This window comes from Argopecten irradians, chromosome 11 (genome assembly GCF_041381155.1).
Source record: "Argopecten irradians isolate NY chromosome 11, Ai_NY, whole genome shotgun sequence".
NCBI classification, from domain to species: Eukaryota; Metazoa; Mollusca; class Bivalvia; order Pectinida; family Pectinidae; genus Argopecten; species Argopecten irradians.
This window is the reverse complement of record NC_091144.1, coordinates 15,970,492-15,990,960: the sequence shown is the minus strand read 5'-3', so window position 1 is coordinate 15,990,960 and position 20,469 is coordinate 15,970,492. Positions and strand designations below refer to the sequence as shown.

At 34.3% G+C, this 20,469-nt stretch overlaps 1 protein-coding gene across 2 annotated transcripts in view; it reads right to left on the bottom strand.

The window, feature by feature from the left end:
• Positions 1-664: 664 nt before the first annotated feature.
• Positions 665-20,469, bottom strand: part of LOC138335729 (neuropeptide Y receptor type 6-like) — a 37,348-nt gene continuing 17,543 nt past the window's right edge. The window contains exons 1-2 of one of the 2 annotated variants that reach the window (XM_069284892.1): positions 19,430-19,569; positions 665-1,995 (exon numbers count right to left, since the gene is read on the bottom strand). In XM_069284892.1, the coding sequence (XP_069140993.1) occupies positions 797-1,975 (1,179 nt within the window). In that variant the 5' untranslated portion in view covers positions 1,976-1,995; positions 19,430-19,569 and the 3' untranslated portion in view covers positions 665-796. Of the gene's footprint in view, positions 1,996-19,429; positions 19,570-20,469 lie in introns of those variants that run through there. The other variant, XM_069284893.1, reaches the window with a different exon arrangement.

The following is a 20,469-nucleotide window of genomic DNA, read 5'->3' as shown; positions in this document are numbered from 1 at the left end:
TATAAAACATCAGTCAAGTAAAAAAAAAATCAAATGACTATGTCACTTGAACGTTTGGAATTTAGAGTAATATCATCGAGTATCTGTTGGATAAAGATTCAAACCACAAGAGTGTTTGAACCTCTCGATAATATAATGAGCTTCATGCAAAGTATTATAGACATGGGCTTTTTTCTTACTGTTGCGAAAATTAATTTGACCACAAATAAAGCGAATCTTAATGTCCCACGTATAACTGTGGTTATACAGTATGGTGTTATATACTGCTGATACGTTTGAATGTGTTTACAAAGAACATTTGATTAGTAGTGGAAGGAGTGTTTGCTCGTTGTCGTAATAATGTGACCATGTGAGGTGTCCTATTTAGTGTCTCCGGCGGTAAAATATACGGCCATTCACACCGGCAACACACCACACACAAGGACGACTGTCCTTATATTGACTGTAATACGACGTTAAGTCTAACAAACCAAACTAGATAACTATAAATCATATCTATATGAAATCAACTGAAACTATATGCAAAACCTTGTAACTGTACCCTTTTGGTAAATGTAAAACCGAAGAGGTTGATTAATGCTGATAGATGTGTCTTTATTTCAAACAGGGATCAAAGGGTAAAGGTAAAATTTGTACAAGAATATATTTAAAATCTTTATCTGTCAACATAAGTGAATGAGGATTTGAATGTTATTTAAAGTGAAAGTACAAACACGCAATTTCGAATATGCACTTAATTAGCTTGTAAATCATATCATAATGTAGAACAACGCAAGGCTAAGGACAATGTGATAAGTCAGCTATTTGAACCAGTGTCATTTCCGCCATATCCTCGTCTCTCCCTAGAGTCCGATTTGATTGTTATGAGTTCCAAAGAATCGCTAGCCTCCCTTTTCCAAAACAAGATAGCGTTGATGAATGCTTTACGAAAGTTACTGTTGAACCATCCGTACATGATCGGGTTAATGCAAGAGGATGTCATAGCTACCAGTAAACAAATTGCGTACATAAGATTGAAATTTTTGTCAATGAAAAAACGATAGTCGAAATCAGCTGTCAAGTTTAGGATAGTCCAAGGGAGCCAGGTTAGAGCAAACGACACAGCGACTGCTGACAGAAGCATCATATTCTTTTTATTTCGTTTGATATCACGTAAAACTCTTTTTATTTCCGTTTCGGTTATTGGGTCACTACGAATGCGCATGCGCAGAACATAACATATTCTTGTATGCAACGTTATAACGACTGTGAGTGGCATGACATACTGCACAAATGTCAACGCTATGGTATATACACTTTTATATGTCTGCGAAGGCCACCTTTCTGTACAAATCTGATAAATTCCATACTCCATTACGCACGGTACCTCGACTTCGTGGAAGACTAACATCGGTATACAGCACAGTATAGCTATCACCCAGATCAGCACCACCATATACTTTAGTATATTACGGTAATCCTCCTCTCTAGTCACATTAACAATGGCGCGGTATCTGTCGAAAGCAATTGCAACAATCGTAAAAGTAGACACCAGCACATCAATATTTTGAAGACTTGGAACAGCACGACACAAGAATTCTCCAAGATGCCAGTTTTTCAAAGTGAGCTTGATTAATGAAAACGGCATGCAGAATGTACACATGAGGATATCACAGATTGAGAGGTTCACAATGAGGATATGACGAGGTTTACGTAAATACTGATGTTTGAAAACAACTTGACACACGAGGGAGTTTCCTAGTATTCCAGCCACTATGACGATCGTGTATGCTATAATCAAATACGTTTCTGTTGTAACATCAAACCAGCGATCTGCGTCCCGAAATTCCTTGACAATAAACTCCAGGTGACTGTGGTTCATACTCTGCATGTCCTCAGGCTCCATCAATGACGTACACCTATGTGTCATGACTTCAAGGTCACCAGGAGGATTCATGGTGGTTTGGCCAGATTTGTCGGTCTTATCTTTGATCATAACGGAGCGTGAATGTACGTCTGAAACAGAGGAAGACATCATTATATCTCAATGCATTACCTTCTGTTTGAAGTTGAATACAAACGAATAAATATCTCCATTGATATGTATCACTCAGTTTATAGAATGACTGCCAGCTGTACACGGTAACAACAACAAAAATATGGAACGAAAAGAGACAACCAATGAAGCTGTAAACGTGTGTTGCGATAGTGGAAATTAAACAACAGTTAAATACAGGTTTACACTTTACATTTATCTTCCAAAAAGACGTAGACACATATTCATTGTTACAGTAGTAATGGCCATCGATACTTCATCATCCGTGATTATAAAAGAAAAAAGCTCCATTCGAGGAAAGAAACACACCATCGCCATGGCATAATTGCTATAAAAAGGAAAAATGTTTAGTTGGTTGTACAGTCTCCCAAAACAGAGAAGTAGTAATTATACGCAATATATTGCATACAAGGTAGGCCGAACTTAATGACGTTACTTGTTAATAGGGCATTAAGTATAATCAAACAACCACATATATAGTTTGATCGCTGCTTCGTGTTATAGAGACACGGCGATTCATCCTTTTTTTGGATTTTCCCAAAAGTTACATACTTGAAAGTAATGACGACTGTACAAGTACAGGGTTTGTTGGTTAATCTACTGACTTAACCTTATACACACAGCAAATGTCGGCACCCAATCGCCTAGCCAGACATACCTGCGCCTAGCCAGACATACCTGCGCCTTCTACCACCGCGCCACATCCACATCCCCAAAAAGGACGTTTCTATGACGAAGTGATATTCGGTTCGATATACTGACATGATCACTGTGGAAATTGTCAAATTAAATATTTGGATCAACAACACATAGTGTATATGATACATTGTGTTTAGTAATTATTAAATATCAAATAAACACAATTTAACAAATCATGACAATTAATTGACTCGTGCCATATCTGGGCCCCGAACTCACGATATACGGCATCCCATCACCTAGCCAATGATAGACAGAAGAAAACACAGTTTTTTAACTTCTCATTGAACATGTCGACACCTATGAGTGTGACTCAGCGATTTATGTGCAATCAAGTTTCAAGGGACTCAAGTCTAAATTGAGGAGGTCATTAGATACTGTTATTTCTGTTTTCAGTTCACAGAGTTTCAATCATAAAGTTGTTAAATCAACACTAGCGTAAGGAGACACAACCCAAACATGCCACAGTCTCCCAAAAGATATAAGTAGTCATTACACGTAGGACATTGATTATAGCGGAGGCCGCCCTTTATTTACCATAGTTGAGAATAACCACTGGTTCTGCTTTCTGCTTCGAGTCATCATACCGCTTACAAATTATACAGTCAAATATAGGGAAATGGCATTAATCCCATAAAGGAAAATACATATTGAAACATGCTGGTTTATCCTTTCACCTTTAACCTTTAACACTTTAACCGACATATGTTATATCTACCTTATTGTATTATAAAAGTAAACGCAGATATTCGAATGACATAGACCTAGTCCGCTAAACCTGCCTATATACAGTATGTATTAGACTTTTGTTTTACAAAAAAAGCCTAATTATATAGGTAGGGATAACGGACTAGCGTAGACCCAGAGCGACAAATGACATTAACAGATGATAAGCAAGGCTTTTGATAGGGTATAACAGACCAAGTTGATAACAACATCAAACTCTTATGCTGATGACAACATCAAACTCTTTGCTGATGACACATTAATATATGTGATTAAAGATATAATCCAATTCAAGCAGCAGAAAAAACTTTCACATGATTTACAAAACGTTAGTAATTGGGCTAATAAGTGGGATTTGAAATTTAATGCGTCTAAAACTGAAACTATAATTTTTAGTCGTAAAAAAGAAATTAATAATCCACTTTCTAAATGAACCATTATCGAATAAAAGGTCTAACCTTCAGTGAATATGGAAAGTGGTCAGAACATATACAACATATTTATAATAAAACATACAAAAGAATCAACATCATGCGAAATCTTAAAAACTCAGTTGATAGAAAATACAACTTATATAAGGCCATTTCTTGAATATGCTAGTGAAGTCTGGGATAATTGTGCAGAATTTGAAAAATCACTTTAAGAATCGATACATTTAGATGCAGCACGAATAATTACTGGTCTACGTAGAGGTACTTCGCATTCAAAAATTTATAATGAATTACAGTGGGAAACCTTATGTATAAAATTTTAAACTCTGATTCACCACCATACCTAAAAGATATTATAAATCCATACATAAATGACAATATAAATAATAGATATCAATTGAGAGAAAACAGAATATTTAATCCGCCTCTTTGCAGAACTGAAAGTTATTCTAGCAGTTATTTCCCATCTATATTAAGTGATTACAATAAATTAGACACTTCACTTATTGATGCACCAACTCTTTCACAATTCAAACACCTAATGAATAAACAGAACAAAAAGGTATGTAAAGTAACTATCACTTTTCAAAATTATGGACCCAGAAAATTAAACATCATACTCTGCCAACTTAGAAATAATGCTAGTAATCTTAATTATGACTTATTCAATGATCACTTATTAGATTTTCCAAATTGCGAGTGCCGACACCCACAAGAAACTGTTTTCCATTATTTGTTCGAATGCGCACTCTTTATTAATGAAAGGCAAATATTAATTGATACCCTGAAACTATATGAAAATAACCACTTCGTAATTCCCTTACTGTAGCACTAAATGGATGTTTACAATGCCCATATGACGTTAATGCAAATATATTCAAATGTGTTTCAATTTTTTTTAATGAATACCAAACGACTTATCTGATTTATTTATATATCCAAACATATATTTGTGTGTGTGCGGGTGTGTCTGTACACCCATTTTGTTTGGATCTTCCAAATATCCAAATATCCAAATTATGTCCAAATATTCTTATTATTGTATATAAACTTCCTGTATGGCGATGGTGGGTAGTGATGGCGATCAGAACTTCTATATTAAAAAAAATCCTCTTATTATATGAATCCTTTTTGTTAAATCACGATCATGATGATACTAAGTATTACTCTCTTTTTCCAGTTTTATTGGGTGCGTATCTAGGATTTGCCTGTGTTAGGGGCTTTTGCCAATAATTAGCTATGGACTTTTGTAGTCCCAGACATAGTCAAAATCACTGGATTATGTACCTATTAAAACTGAGAAAACTTCAAAAAAAATTTAGTGGCTTACTAGTCTTACTACTGTAATATCATTCAGTCTATTAATGAATCAACTCCCTTGTACAATTATATTATGTAAAAAAAATATCAATTTGAAATTTATTCCCAAACTTATATATCCATAAGAGTATAATACTTGGCATATTAATAGTAATTATAATATTCTTTTGTTACATACCAAATTTGTTTAATTAAGATGTTGTTTAATCAACTTAAACATGTATATACTTTAATTTGATTATAGTTTCTTGTTAGGAAAGGGCTTATATAGGCATAGCCTGTTGCCCAATCCTTTTAATTGATTCAATAAAATTAGTTGAAATGAAATGAAAATAACCAGATATGTTAACGCCTGAATCAGAGATAAAAGCCAGTTTAATCATACGCAGAGGGAACAGTGACGTGCTAATGCGATCATATGAGTAATGCCTACCTACTCTGACCTATCTAATGTGTCGTTTCTACCTAAACTGGCCTATCTAATGTGTGTCGTTTCTACCTAAACTGGCCTATCTAATGTGTCGTGTCTGTAACACACTTGTCCCTATCATCGAGCTGTGTTTGGGGTATACGCGTTATTGAGAATAGCATTAATGCGTATTCAGACACCATAATTCGATATTCGAGACATGACTCCACTTAATTTGACAGTTTTTTCATAAAGTTGGCGGTAAACAGACAGAGATATAACATAAATAGTGCGTTATTTTCTGAGGCACAGATAGTTCCAAGTTGCTTTAACATGAAAGATTAATAGAACATTTCCCTACTAGAAGGTGTGATAACAAAATCACAACCCGAGGGGTAATTCATGAACGTCCAACCCGAGGCTTGCCGAGGGCTGGACATTCAGGAATTCCTCCGAGGGTTGTAATTTTGTTCTCATATACAAAAGAAAAAGAATAGATAATAGCCGGAAAAGAAGCATTTTCACCGCTACATGAACATGGTTTCATCGTCTGCACGTCAATATTGATGAAGTCATGACGTCACTGAATTGTCTTTAGGTTCAAAAGGTTAGCGCGCGCAATCTGTCATTACCTATGGTTGAAAAAAAAATTCCCCACGGCTGAAACCGTTGACAAATCAGTGAATTGCGGGAGAAAGAAGTTTGTTGTCTATAGAAGATTTCCAGAGCCAGGTTGTTTAACCCCTTAACTCCCAACAACGCATTTCTACGCAATTTTTGTATCAGTGTTAGAAATATCGCAACATCTCCCTTATGTTGAGCTATCGGGATACTGTTTACACGTTGTAAAACTACAGAAAACAACCAACAACTTTTACCCGAGGTAAACATATATTTGGCAACGTCTTTATTCTTTTCAGTGAGTTGAAAAGTTATGCCAACTTAATTCCGAACATTTTTAAATTGTTGACGTCGTGTGTCAGATGGCGTATCTCGAAATATGTAACTAATAGCAAGAAAAAAAGTAACTGATCGTAAAAAGCGACAAAATGTATGATCTTATCTTTTCTCTTCTTCCTAACTGACTTTATCCTTCCTAATGCCTCCCTTGGCACCGCTTCACTTTTGACCTTGTATTGAGCGTTCGCCCCTGTGAGGAAGGCTCTGGGTTCTGTCCCCTGGCCGAGACACACCAGGGTCAATAAAAGTGGTAGTTTCTGCTCCTGCTTAGCGCTCAGCAAACAGGGAGTGTGACTACTGGTTTGCCTGTTGTCAGTATATTGTGACCGGGAGAGGTGTGTTGCTTGGTGTCTTCGATGGCAAGCTTCAGTGATATAGCACTATAAAAAGGGCAACAGTTTCACTATACAAGAAGACACAACACGTACATACCACAGTCTTCCAAAACACGCACCACGCACTTCACACACGCTACACACTGCATACATGGGAGGCCGTCCTTATATGACCCTGGCTGCTAATAGGACGTTAAAATAATCAAACAAACCCTAGCAATAACTTTTTTGTAGCTTTAACATATGTAATAAGTATTATGTGTACTACACAATAAACTTAATTCTAATGCAAATTAAGGAAAATATCTATTTACTATACATATCAAGAAAACCGAAAAACTATTGGGCAAAATACTCAAATTTTGTAATTCTTAATACGCCGAAATAAGTTTTCTATTGTCTCTACAAAAGCGATAATAACCTTGACGAAAATCGCGGTTCGGTACAATTTCTATCTTTGACGGCATCAGTACAAAACAAACACCTGTGCGATGAAGATGAGCTTCGATTTTTAGTTGATTTTCTCAAACTATATAAATATAGATAAAAAAATATTATTCACACAAGAAATTCATTATGAGAAAAATGAATTTTGAAACATCGTTTGATAAATGTGACGAAGAAAAAGAAATATATATAGTATTGCACTTCGGAAGGAAATCTGACACGCCATATTGATGTGGGTTTTTTTGAAATTTCAGACATATGCATTTTTAGAAGAAAATAAAATGTGCAGTAACACTATATAAGACTTGCCCAATATCACAAAAACTATCTAGTGTTCGTCAGGTTAAGTGTCATTGATGATTCTTCTCATATTTGTTTGAAAGAAGACAAAGTTACATAGATAACATCAGTAACATGGCAGTTTGTTTAAATTCCATCCATCAAAACAAATGATCAAATATCAAGACTGGTATGTGTAAAGAACATTCCAAGATTCGTTCTCTCAACTACATGTATGCATAATAGATTAACATTACACAAGTTTAAATCATGTACAGGTAAAGCATAAATGTACGGTAGCCCGATTGAGCCGTCAAATTACTATTTCTGGTCGATAGAGAACTAGTTGTACATTTATTACTTGATATTACTTATTCTGAAATAGTTGTACATTGTGCACTTATCTTCTTTAAGTAAACGGTTTTGTACTCGTTATCAAGTTATAAATGTACCATGAACAACTAATTCAGTCAGTGGTCATCTTAAAACTGAGAACCGTGTCGTGTCTTATCGCACCATACAATGCAAGTTAGGACCCGGGCCTCTATCATATTATATACATGGCTTGCATCCATCACAATGAATTGCACAATAGTGGAAACAGAGAGGGTTCGTGCGCAGCGGATTATAGTTTAATATTGACTCGTTTTACAAATATACACAAACAGTGAGACTCGTCTCCAAGACAATCAATACGAAAGGGACATACAATGTAATGTCCTAGCGTTTTGGTTCCCCTTAGTGGAGGTACAGTTCTGCAACAGCTTCAGGCAATACAGAAAATAGTCTCAAATATAATTATTTTGATTTTTTCAAAACAAAATATAATGAAATCCATATCGATGTATATGTAAATATATATCGACCCCATTTCTCGTTTTAATCGAAAATAAACATGCTATGAGCAGAAAATTCAATGTAGTAAATTTAACTTTATCTGATGGTGTATCTATATTTTAAATAAAATAGTGTATATACGTGACTCTTCTGCTGTCAGATACCTTCACAAACTGCAGGTAAACGATGGTGTATCATTTTTTTTAAAATAAATTAGTGTATATAAGTGACTCTAATGATGTCAGATACCTTCACTAACTGCACGTAAACGACCAGTTAGAGTAAGCGGGAAGGGGTTTCAACCAAACCGTTACGTGTATACTTCAAAGGAACGTGGCGATCAGCAGAACTATAGAAAGGAAGGCAGTTCATTGCAATTCATTGTAGCACTATTGTATTCAATATGAGCATTTTTTTAAACTGTATGTATTTCAACTACGCTAGCAAAAAGTATTCAGTACTTCAGTACGATACTCTCCCCGAAACACTTGGCAGATCTCACGTCAAAAGTGAAGTTTCTGATTTCAAATTCTGGTTAAATGCGACAAGGATCAGCCGACCTATGAAAACGCGTTTTCTTCCTACATAACAACACTGAACAGAAGTGGTGGTAATGACCATTGAGGCATGCCTTGTCTGTCAACAACAACTTCCAGCGAAGTCACATTTACGATTTCGTCAATTATTGTGTTCAAGATCAGCTAAATGAAGTATTTGGACATGTTTCTTTCCAAACAGATAGGAACAGAAAATACGTGAGTGGGTTCTGTTACACAAAGTCAGACGCATTATATAAAGATACATTTCGTCCTTGACCGAACAAATAAACAAATAACTCACAAATATGCTAATTTTTAGGATTTTGAATCAGTCGCGTACAACATGTTTTTCAAAGGGCGCTTTGATTATTGGTATTCATCGGGCACAACTGGGGTAATCCAGAAGGAGGCGCAGAGCAGTAACTTCAATTCTGACATGAGATCTACCAAGGGATTCAGGGAGAGCATCGTAGTGAATACTTTTGGCTAGAGAAGTTGTATGTATTTATACCTAGTAACTTAGAGTATATCATACAAAATTCAATAATTTGTCATCAACTTGGCCCTGTTCTCTTCAAAAGTCATTATACAAGTTATAAGGTAACCAAAATTATGCAAGTTATAAGGTAACCAAAATTATGAAATAAAACATTTTTGCTACAGCTAAGACAGGGAAAATACATCGCTTAATCAAAACATTTTCAGATATCATAGGTTATACATGTAAATATTTATTGGTAACCATGGTAACAACCAAAACGAAATTGTAAATGTGACATTCATATCTTATCTAATGATATAAATTATTATTAAGTTGTTAAATAAACATCTAAATCACTTTTATAGGTTTAAGAGCTATAAATTTAAGAAACTTTTACATTTTTGTGAAAGTTCCAATTTCCGGTTGCTATGGTAAGGTCATCAACGCAAAAACATTTTTTTCATATAAAATCTGAAAAGGGTGTGATATAAAGTTTCTTAATATATATATATATATGGGTTATTTACCAAAATTGTTGGTGAAAAGGGTGCAAAATATTGGAATTGCGTGCGTTTTATAAAAAAAATCTTGAAAGTTAAGGAGTTAATGGATAATTAGCTTAATCACATGTTTAGTGAAATGTTCTCATTTACTGCAACGTTTGTGTTTATATATTAACCAAAATCAGCAAGCAGGTAAAGAATGAAGTTATTAAGAATCTTAAATTTTGTATCACCAGAAATTATTGAAACTTGATTTAAAACATTGGTAAACTGTTATCACAAATTAAGGATTAATACTTATTTTCTTTTGAAAGCAAACAACCTCTGTTTTCAATTGTTTACGCATCAGGTAAAAATCTGTATACAAAATTTTTCCTCCTCTTATTTTTGTCTGCCGCTAGAGCATTTCAAAGTAATGTGCTACTCATCGGAAATTAATCCATCACTTGGTTCTTTGATATTTTCATTGATATCCCAAATGAACACTGGCTATCGCGAATGGAGATAATGTGATAGTGAATTTTCTTCCCTGATGGTACTATAGAAGCCATACACAGAGAGCGAACGACCCTCTGAGGGAGGCCCATCACAAAGCATGTGTGTAACTGGAACGACAAATAGTAATATAGTAGGCTACTAGCGATGGCGTGGTGTGTACAATCTAATCACAGAGAGATGGACAATAAAGTACATATATTCCGGAATTAATGTAGGTCTTATGTTCATGTATGAACCGATGGCAGCCTACCGAATAGAGAGACGTTTTTCGTCAATACCTTAAGAACCAAAATAAGTGATAAGCAACTGATTGATGCTAGTAGGCTTAAAGTCCTTTCAATAGCATAATTATTTTCATATAGTGTTGGGCAGATGTCATATTGAGGATGTGTTTTTTCCGCTGTCCTTTATATTTAACATCTACATCTACATTATGAAATATTTAGAATCAATAGGTAATTACATTGAATGTTGGACGGCCTGGGACGGGTTCCGTGAGTGATTGTGTACAGCAGAAAACGAAGATCTTGAATGGACATAATAAAAAATAAAAACATAAAATGAAATTAGTGATTCAGAAAAAATGTGACGTTTTATTATCAATGTTTTTTGTTATCATTGACTTTATTAATGTTTAACTGCATGCTTCGAAAGTATATCGTAAGGATCTGTGTCTCTTTGCGATTTTGTTAACTTACATTAAAGTGCAATTTCACTGAATCTCCAGGGTCACCTCAAGTAGCAAACTGGTGTATATACACAAACACTTTGGTATTTTGGCAAAGACGTCACTTTCCTTTACATCTTGAAATAGAAATCACTCTAAACTTTACCAGCCCTATTTTTTATTTTATTTTTTCCAAATGTCTTATTATTTTCGTTAGCGATAATCGCGTAAAAGAGTTGTTAATCCATCCTCATTGTCAGGTTTTATAAACTAAAAAACCAAATGATTCTCCATCCTTTCTTGACAATCATGTATTTAATTGGAACGACCACCACCTAAGCGTTAGAGTTAAAGAGATATTGGAAAAGACGGACAGGAGAACGAATGACGCGATGATCACTTTCACGTTTAAAACAATCATTCTGAAAGAAAATCGTTATGAAACATCTTTCGTTGTATTGGTTTCCTACATTAAAACGTCACTTGTCTGTACCTAATCCCGGCAATGCCTGACCGGAGAATAGAACGGAATACATGACTTAAAGGGAAGGTCTATGGTATCATTTATGCTACTTACAATTTTAGTTTTCTATTAGACAGTGGTTAGTCTGTATATCACGTTGCGATTTGTGCCACACGGTCGTGCAATATTTTTGTTTTATGAATATTCAAGAGGTGAATTGTTGTTTGCGCAGATAAAAATTGAATGATGCCATTCAATAAAAGGTTCCTAATATTTTTGATTTATAATAATAATTACCTCAAACTCTGGTCTGTTTGGTTGCATGTGTTATATAATATCACATATCACTAGTGACGAAGAAAGATATCTTATGACTCGTTCCCTATCTGGACCTCGAACTCACGATCTACGACACCAAATCACCTAGCTAAACACGCATGTGGTTTATACCATTACGCCACATTTACGTCACATTCGCGTTTTATTTGCTGTTGAAATATAACTCGGAACTCCTCGGATATAACTTATGAACATTGACCTCGAATATATAGGACTTCTTTAATAAACAACATGGCAGAAATCGTCACTTCATCGGCGCAACGGGATTTTTGTATGTCTAGACGGGTATTGTTACAGTAGTTCAAAAATCAATAATTGTTCATTTCCTCATGCGTACTAAGGGCGTAAATAAGCCTCCCGCCGAAGACAATGCCTAACATATCCTTACACCTATTACATCAAAGGTACTGTCTAGCACATCCGAGGAGATCCGAATGTTATATATATCCGTTCAAAGTCTTAAAAAGTCTTCAATTGCAATATGTTTAACATTTTATTGTTATCAGTATTATAAAAGCGAGTGAGACTGAATGAAGTGAATTTTCTTAATCCTTTATTATTGGAGGTTTCACTTTTTGCGAATTGCATCGCATTTTGCAAATTAATGGTCAATTAATATACTACTATAAGACATCGCCATTTTCAAACTTTCGTAAAGACTTACTTATGAGATGAGATGTTTTTGAAAGACATTTTAAACATTCATACAGTTTTGTTTGATTCATTTTCCACAGTAAATGTTAATGAGTTAACTACCACATAACTATTTGTCAAAAAGATTTAAATATCCTTGTAGTAATTGCCCCAGCTGGCCATGGCTTCATATGTAACCACATCCCCAAGCATAGATATTGTAGAGTCTAAAACGCCTTAAAAACTGCTTGCTGATATTCATTGACAGCAAACGCATCGACGACCCTTACAAACGAAACGCCCACTATCTATGAGATTGATTTATTTATATAGGTTAAACAAAACAATACATCACATTTCTCTTGTGTCAGATAATTTCCAAACAACGTGCCTCATTCGTGATTAATGTTCCCAGACTGTCAAGCTGCGACGGATTAAGCACAAAGCCATATATATGGAAGCGACAGAGACGCTTGTAAGGTAACCATAGAGGAACAGTGATCCCGACGTTTATATAGACCAGAATGGAGTAGTGTAATTCATTCAAGAATGAAATCTTCGGTAAGGATTGTCTTTTTCAACAATGTCCTTCTTTTCGTCACGACTTTTTCTGTGAACTGTTAAAGGCCGGTTATGTTTCCGAAAGGGAAAAAATGAAAGTTGTAAATCCAGAACAACTAAATCGATGGCCTTAGATGAAGTTACAGCATTCGACAAATGCAGAATTAACTGTGTAAATCCCAGTTACAATGAAGGTTCGTTTTAATTGTTGTTTTCCCACGTGGTGTCAATACCCGCTTAGTACTATCAGTGGAAGGACGCCAAGAAACAAAAGACGAGAAAACATCAGGCGTTATGAATACTTACATGTCATTTATCTAATTTTCAAAAAAATAAGGAAGCGGTGATGCGTGTTGTATTAACAGTAAAATAGAAACTCAACAAAATTATCAAACTCATCTTACTGTTACAATTTAGAAATTAAGATCTGGCCCCGTTTTCTCGAAACAAAAATGCAGACTTTTTTCACATTATGTAGCTTGTATGCAAATTAAATTTATCACTGAAGTCAGTTTTTGACTTATGTTTGTTTCGAGAAATCGGGGCCTGGTTCGGCAACGTAGTTTATAGGGATCAACCAACTAAATGAAAAAAAGACCTTCGAAATGGCCCCTGTGTATACAAGATTGAGCCCAGGATAGAATTTTAACCCGGCCGCTGATTGGCTGGCTAATTATGAATTTCAAAAGTAAAAATGTTTTCTGACAGGTAATTATTCCTAGATAACCATGATATGAATTTAGAAATTCATATTGAGATTTAGGTTCAAAATATCAACTTTGATAATGAATAGGTAAAAGCATTAGAATTTCAGGATTTTTTAATGCAAAATGCGCCTGATTTCAATAAAGCTACCCTGGTTGGAGTTTGAGCAGAAGGACCCAAACTTTTTTTTTCTATTTAGCGTTATATGAGAACCTAGACTTTAATTATAGAACACAACAGCTAACTAGTATTCCTTTGTTTTAATAATACAGTACAAAACTTAAACAAAGTTTAACACTGTGGTCTATGTAAAATCATTTAGTTGGTTGCTCTCTTTACACCTTTAAATGCAGTAATACAGTTGGGCGATGCAGATTTGTACGTCTCATTTCGGATCGTATTCATTCCAATACTCTATATATAGTGACGTCGCCATATCATTCGGAACATTTGCCAATCTCTAACTTTTCATTGAAATAACGTACTACAGGTTCTTCATAAATATCCTTTTCCAGCTTTGATTGTTATTCGTGTTCCTTAATTTCGTTAGATAATTGTATTGATAAACTCCTATACCCACCACACGATCTCACTTTACTGTATCACATTCGAAGAAATACAAAAGTATTTCTCATATTGCCCTCTTTCGTTTACGAGACTTTGTTGTCAGAACCTAATTGAACGACTTAAGTTTCGGCAATTTGAACTTGCGTTGTGTATTCAGTGGTTCCTATTCGTCTTGATTATTTTAACGATTTTCTTCACGACTTCCTTCACATGCATACACGCATGCAATTTTAAGTATTAACGTTTCTTCACTATTAGCCAAGCTTAATTTCTAAACCAAAACGCTATTGCATAATAATATTGATGCAGGGTTTTAGCTGCATTGATGAATTGACTTTGTTTTTATCACACTGTTGGCCTGACCTGTTGAACAGCCATATCTTAGTTAGAATTAGCCGTAGTATGGCATGCCAATAATTTAAATAATTATACTAATCGTTCTGCGTCTCAATCATGTAATATCGTTATTCTAAGCTTGATATCTTTATTAGTTCTAACCCCATACTCCTTCCCCTTCTGATTGAACAAGCGTGAATTGTTTCTACTGAACTATTAAACTATTCGTAACCTAAACAATATAATCCTATCTTGTTGGACCCCTAAGGGTTCCAAAAACATCCTATGGCCTATTGCCTTATTGGACCTTATGTAAAATGCTGCACGTGTATTATGTAACCCTTTATTGCGTAAACACATTTTTCAATGTACTTTGTGTTTAAAACTTATCTGTTATATTTGTTATACAAGAACTGATAGGTAATTCAATACTCTTACAAAGCCTCTGTGCGTTGTAAACATTTCTTTTCAATATATATATTTATTATCAAGTTCAACATTGACTAGAAACCTATATTGAAAACTGTATTTCAAATCTGATTTTATTCAAGGTGGAAACTTAACTTCATGCTTCAGGTTATCGACGTCGGATATTACATCCATTTATTTACAGCATATATTAGAGCGTCGAACTCAGTTGTGTTCGCTATCTAAAGAGTTTCGACTAGTTATTGTAGTTTTATACAGGTACATTTGGTATAATTGTACAGGTATATTTGTTTGTGCAACTAGTAAAATAAATGTAACCATTTTCTCATGTAACCTTTTTCGATAATAAAAAACATCAAGGAAGTGTATACCCAAAATATTCTAAACTTGACTTTCCTCAAGAGACGTTCATGTTTATTACATTTTTGTCAAGGTGTCTTCATTCTATTAAAATTGTCTGAGCTTCGAGACGGGAATTCACAAATTAAAATGAACAGTCGTGGGATAAGGTTTAATGACGGGAACAAAACTTTTACGAAAACGAAATGTCATCTGAGAAACAAAAGCAGTTAGTTGAATAAACAGAAACAAAAAACAGACAATATTCTAGCTAATGTTTGGGGAATCACTACCTTCGGGTTTTTTATACATGAAATACTGATTTATATATATCATACCGATGCTGTATATCTAAAGACTGATCTAAAACACACTTAATATCGCAGTTTATTTTTAATCAAGGATATCGATAAAGGTAACTCTGAATTTTCACTTTGACACTCAACACGGAATGAAATGAAATCAAATTGTTCCCGATTTAAAATAATTTGGACAATTTATTGAGTACATTATACGGATATTGAGCACAGACTGAACGTTGGTCGATCTTTTTTGACGTCACCATTTATGAATATATTGACTTGTTTATGTTTTTTCAATCATAATATGCTACATTTAATTGCTTTTTTTTCGGATTGAACACTTTGGGGACGCTATAACAACAATCACTCCGTTAAATATGATAATACATAAGACATTTAATCATCAATATATTATGTACATGTATATAACAGAAAAATGCACGGATCGTTTTGTTTCGTTTTCATTACTTCATCTTTTTTGGAGGGATTGCAGTAATAATTTCTCCCTTAGTTGTTTTGCTGCTTTGACTGGAGTAAAATTAAAATTTAATAGGGGAAAGAAGACAAGTCCTGGATAAACCGAATGATGATCCAGCGTAATATATTTTACAATAAATGCATTTCACATTGGATATTGTCAAACGTAATGTAATGAAATATTCATCTTTGTCAAACGTAATGTAACGAAATATTTTTCTCTCGTACTTGGCAGGGTTACCCCGCGGTTGCTAGGAAAAAGATAACCCTTTTACCGGGGTACCTCGCTAGAGAATGCCGTGAAGTCAACTACATATGCGGCGTGTGTTGTCGGCGACGTCACTAATTTGCGACGTTCCTATGATGGCGGCGCTTTGGAAATATTTCTCAAACTGCATTTTCGTTAAAATATGGGAGAAAAAGAATCAAACATCTATCAACTACAATATAAGACGAAAACCAAGAAACCTAGGAGTCAATAAATTGTTACTCCCATTGTCCACTAGATACTTAGCAAGCTGTCGAAAAAAGACATCGTGTAAGTAGGACAAGGAACAGATAATGTGTTTTACTAGTGAATTTGAATCTATATCAGTGTTACCTGCTAGAGTCAGGTTCAGATCCGATCGCAGTAGTGGGTGTTTTGGTCCCCGAAATTGTTCGGAGAGAAATACCACAGGTGGTAAGGATTTCTTTGTTCATAACTGTGTCGTTAATGTGAATGTGTGCTTTAAGGCTCATTCCTCATGCAATCGACTCCTGTTGGAATGGTGAACCTTTACTGGCGAATTATGTGGTGTCCTCTAAACAAAACAAAAAAACTCAGTCAACATCTCAGAAAATATGTATATATACGTATTGAAAATTGCTGTTTTCCCGATAATTTTCCTTAAATTACATTATGGAATATATTGTACGTCTGTAACGTAATCATTTTAACGTTAATGCTGTATCATCTATAGCAATAAAGTATCAAACTACACTCAATATAAAAGGCATTCATGTTTGATAACTGGAAGTCTCTGACAGGTATAATCGTTTCCATTCTCTGAAGTGTTAAACAATCAATAATATGATTACTGCATGGGCAGTAGACACGTCGCAGCATTCCACCAACCCAACTTGGAATAACATCGATAAAACAGCAAACCATATCCCGGCAAAACGGCGCCTTTAGATGCTGAGTGCTAGCCACGAGAGTCAACTATTAATGGTAAAGAGTAAGACGCGTCGACCAGAGGAGAGAATCTATAGTCTTCTTCATCCGCGCCAATTTTCAATAAACGGTGAAAAATCAGGTAATATCCTGAAGAAGAAGGAAGCCGGTATGATAGTTCAAAGGGAAAGGGTATCTCAAATTTAGTCGCGTTTTACTATCTTGTATTTGAAACAAGAAGTTAGTTATTGTCTTTACGACTCCACATATAACTAGAACCTGTTGCTGACAAAGCACAGTAAATTATCGAGAGAAAAAACCCATTAATTCGTATATATTGAAGGATTTCATATAAAAGAGAAGGTATGTTTTACTGAAACAAACAGGTGAAGTCAGTAAAGATTTGAAATTAGTCTCTGAAGAGATAAAAGACATAACAAACATAAGAACGTTTTTAGAGATCAGAATATAAATTCACTGAGAATACTTTCAGCGTAATGTACCTTGGTATTTTGAATTTCGCCAAATGATAAGATGGTTGACTTGTACTTTAGTTTCTTATTAACAATCAGAGCGCATATCTATCAGGTATTTTACGTGTGCACTGTATAGAGCGCTGGCACCATCATCGGAAATTTCACCTACATCAACTTACCCTTATTTACCTATTTGCTTCTATGTGATTAAATTAGTAGGATACCTCACTTCTTTTTACAACGAGAAAACGGAATAATTGCTGGTATTGCAGAAAAGGTTAGGTTTAAATTGAGTTCAGAAATAAGATTTGGACTGCCAGATTTGTTTCACATTAGTGCAGTGGATAACACACAGACCAAAAGGCGCTATACATTAAATTGATCAGAGAAAGAGAAAACCTTCCTGATAAAATAAATCTGTGTATCACATATACGTAATGTTAAATATACATCTGTGTATCTTTTGCTATTGCAAATCTTTGCTAGTTTATATACATATATAAATACTTTAGTAATAACATTCAAGGTTTTTAAAATGTCAAGCAATGATTTTTTAGTTATAGTTTCGCATTTATTTATTACATGTCATTTGATTCCTTTTTTAATTATTTTGCAATATTGAATGTTAAGAGATAACGAAAATATATATATCAGTCTAAAAATATATTGTACATCATCAAACACTCATTTTCTCAATAAAACACTAAGATAAACCAGTTAGAAATGGTCTCTTCTATCAAGATCCTCATAATTTCTTCCTAATACTTCATTGATTTAGTAACGAAAATATATATATCAGTCTAAAAATATATTGTACATCATCAAACACTCATTTTCTCAATAAAACACTAAGATAAACCAGTTAGAAATGGTCTCTTCTATCAAGATCCTCATAATTTCTTCCTAATACTTCATTGATTTAGTATTGATTGGTATGTATCATCATGTTGGGGTATCTAATGCATTCCTCATCACTTTGCCTATTTCTCGTACGTTTTACCGACTACTGACAACCGTGTTGATCTGGTTTCTCTGACCGGAACGATGTGCAGTCGATCAATTTTAGAAATAGAAATGTTGGTTTAAATCTAAATCTTAAAACTGAAAATTAAATAATGATACCACAATTTGAAATGTAACTTGGTAGATATAACAGATAAATTTATATCGTTTAAATTGTGTCAATTTACGCTCAGGGTTTCTATAACTTTACCGCATTTATAGTAAGTACATATGTCAAAAACAGTATTAAAAGGAAACATTTATTTACGTTACCAATAAAAAAACTTAAATTAATACCATATATGGAATGTCCTAATATAGTTCCATCGAAGAAGAAATAATGAAAAAAAGTTCAATATGCAATTTAAAGTATCAAACCTTGTACTTAATTATCTATGACACAATTTAAAAACCACTTCGCAAAACAGGTTACCAAAACTAAAAATCTAAACATAAAAGAATGATATAAAGTACTTACAATTGAATCATTTTGTAGCAAGCGTCTTTAAATCATGAATCCTATATATAACGTCTCAATGAATATGAACAAAACGACGGTACAGCTCCTTATATTTGCAGCCCAGCCCTAGGTGAGTGGACCAAATCACTCCCACTCATCGTTCTGAGGTATATCCATGGGGCACTGCCTACTCATCATCACTAGCTATACATATGGGAGAATTCCTCGAACCACTCTAGGCTGTATTACGACTGGCAGCACCGCTAACTTTCCAGTATACTACTCGACTTCATTGTGAGGCCTTCTAACGTATTGGTTTTTATATGTTTGGTGAATACTGGTCTTTTGTGTGTTTCTTTCTTCGTGTAACGAACCCCGTTATACTTGAAAAACTAATTGTCTTAAATAATTCATCCTTTCACGTAGCAAGTAGAAAAAAAATAATTCATTTTCATATAGCGAAGAAAATAAAACAATATAGAAAAAAACGTTTGGTCTTATTCAATATATATAAATTGAATACAATAGCATAGAGTTTATCAACCGTTTTGTGTATCAATTGCATTCATGACTTCATTACCCTACCTAGCTTTACTTGCTATGCATCATCGCTTCCCATTGCAAGAAGTCTATGGATTTTATGTGAGTTTTACCTTTTTTAGTATGGATGTTTGATATTTTCCTGTGATAATATATAAGACTGGTACAAGCATTTTAAGTTTGGATATCATTATTACTCAAAAGTATGACAATAAGCATATTTTACCGAAACAACAATTATCAGACAACAAGAACTATTTTCACTAGACAAGCTGTTATATTTGGCCAATATGCACTATTTTAAATTTTTGTACTGTGATACTAAAGCACAATTTTGTTAACACACCGAAATTTACTTCAAATGTTAATTGCTATACTTTCGTATTTTTTCCACTAATCATGGTTTTGAAGACTAAGAAAATGCAATCGCGAAAATATACTCCCACAAATAAGTTCCATACAGAAATCGCGAAAAGAATTCGTAAAACTATACAGTACATTATTTCTTTAATAATATT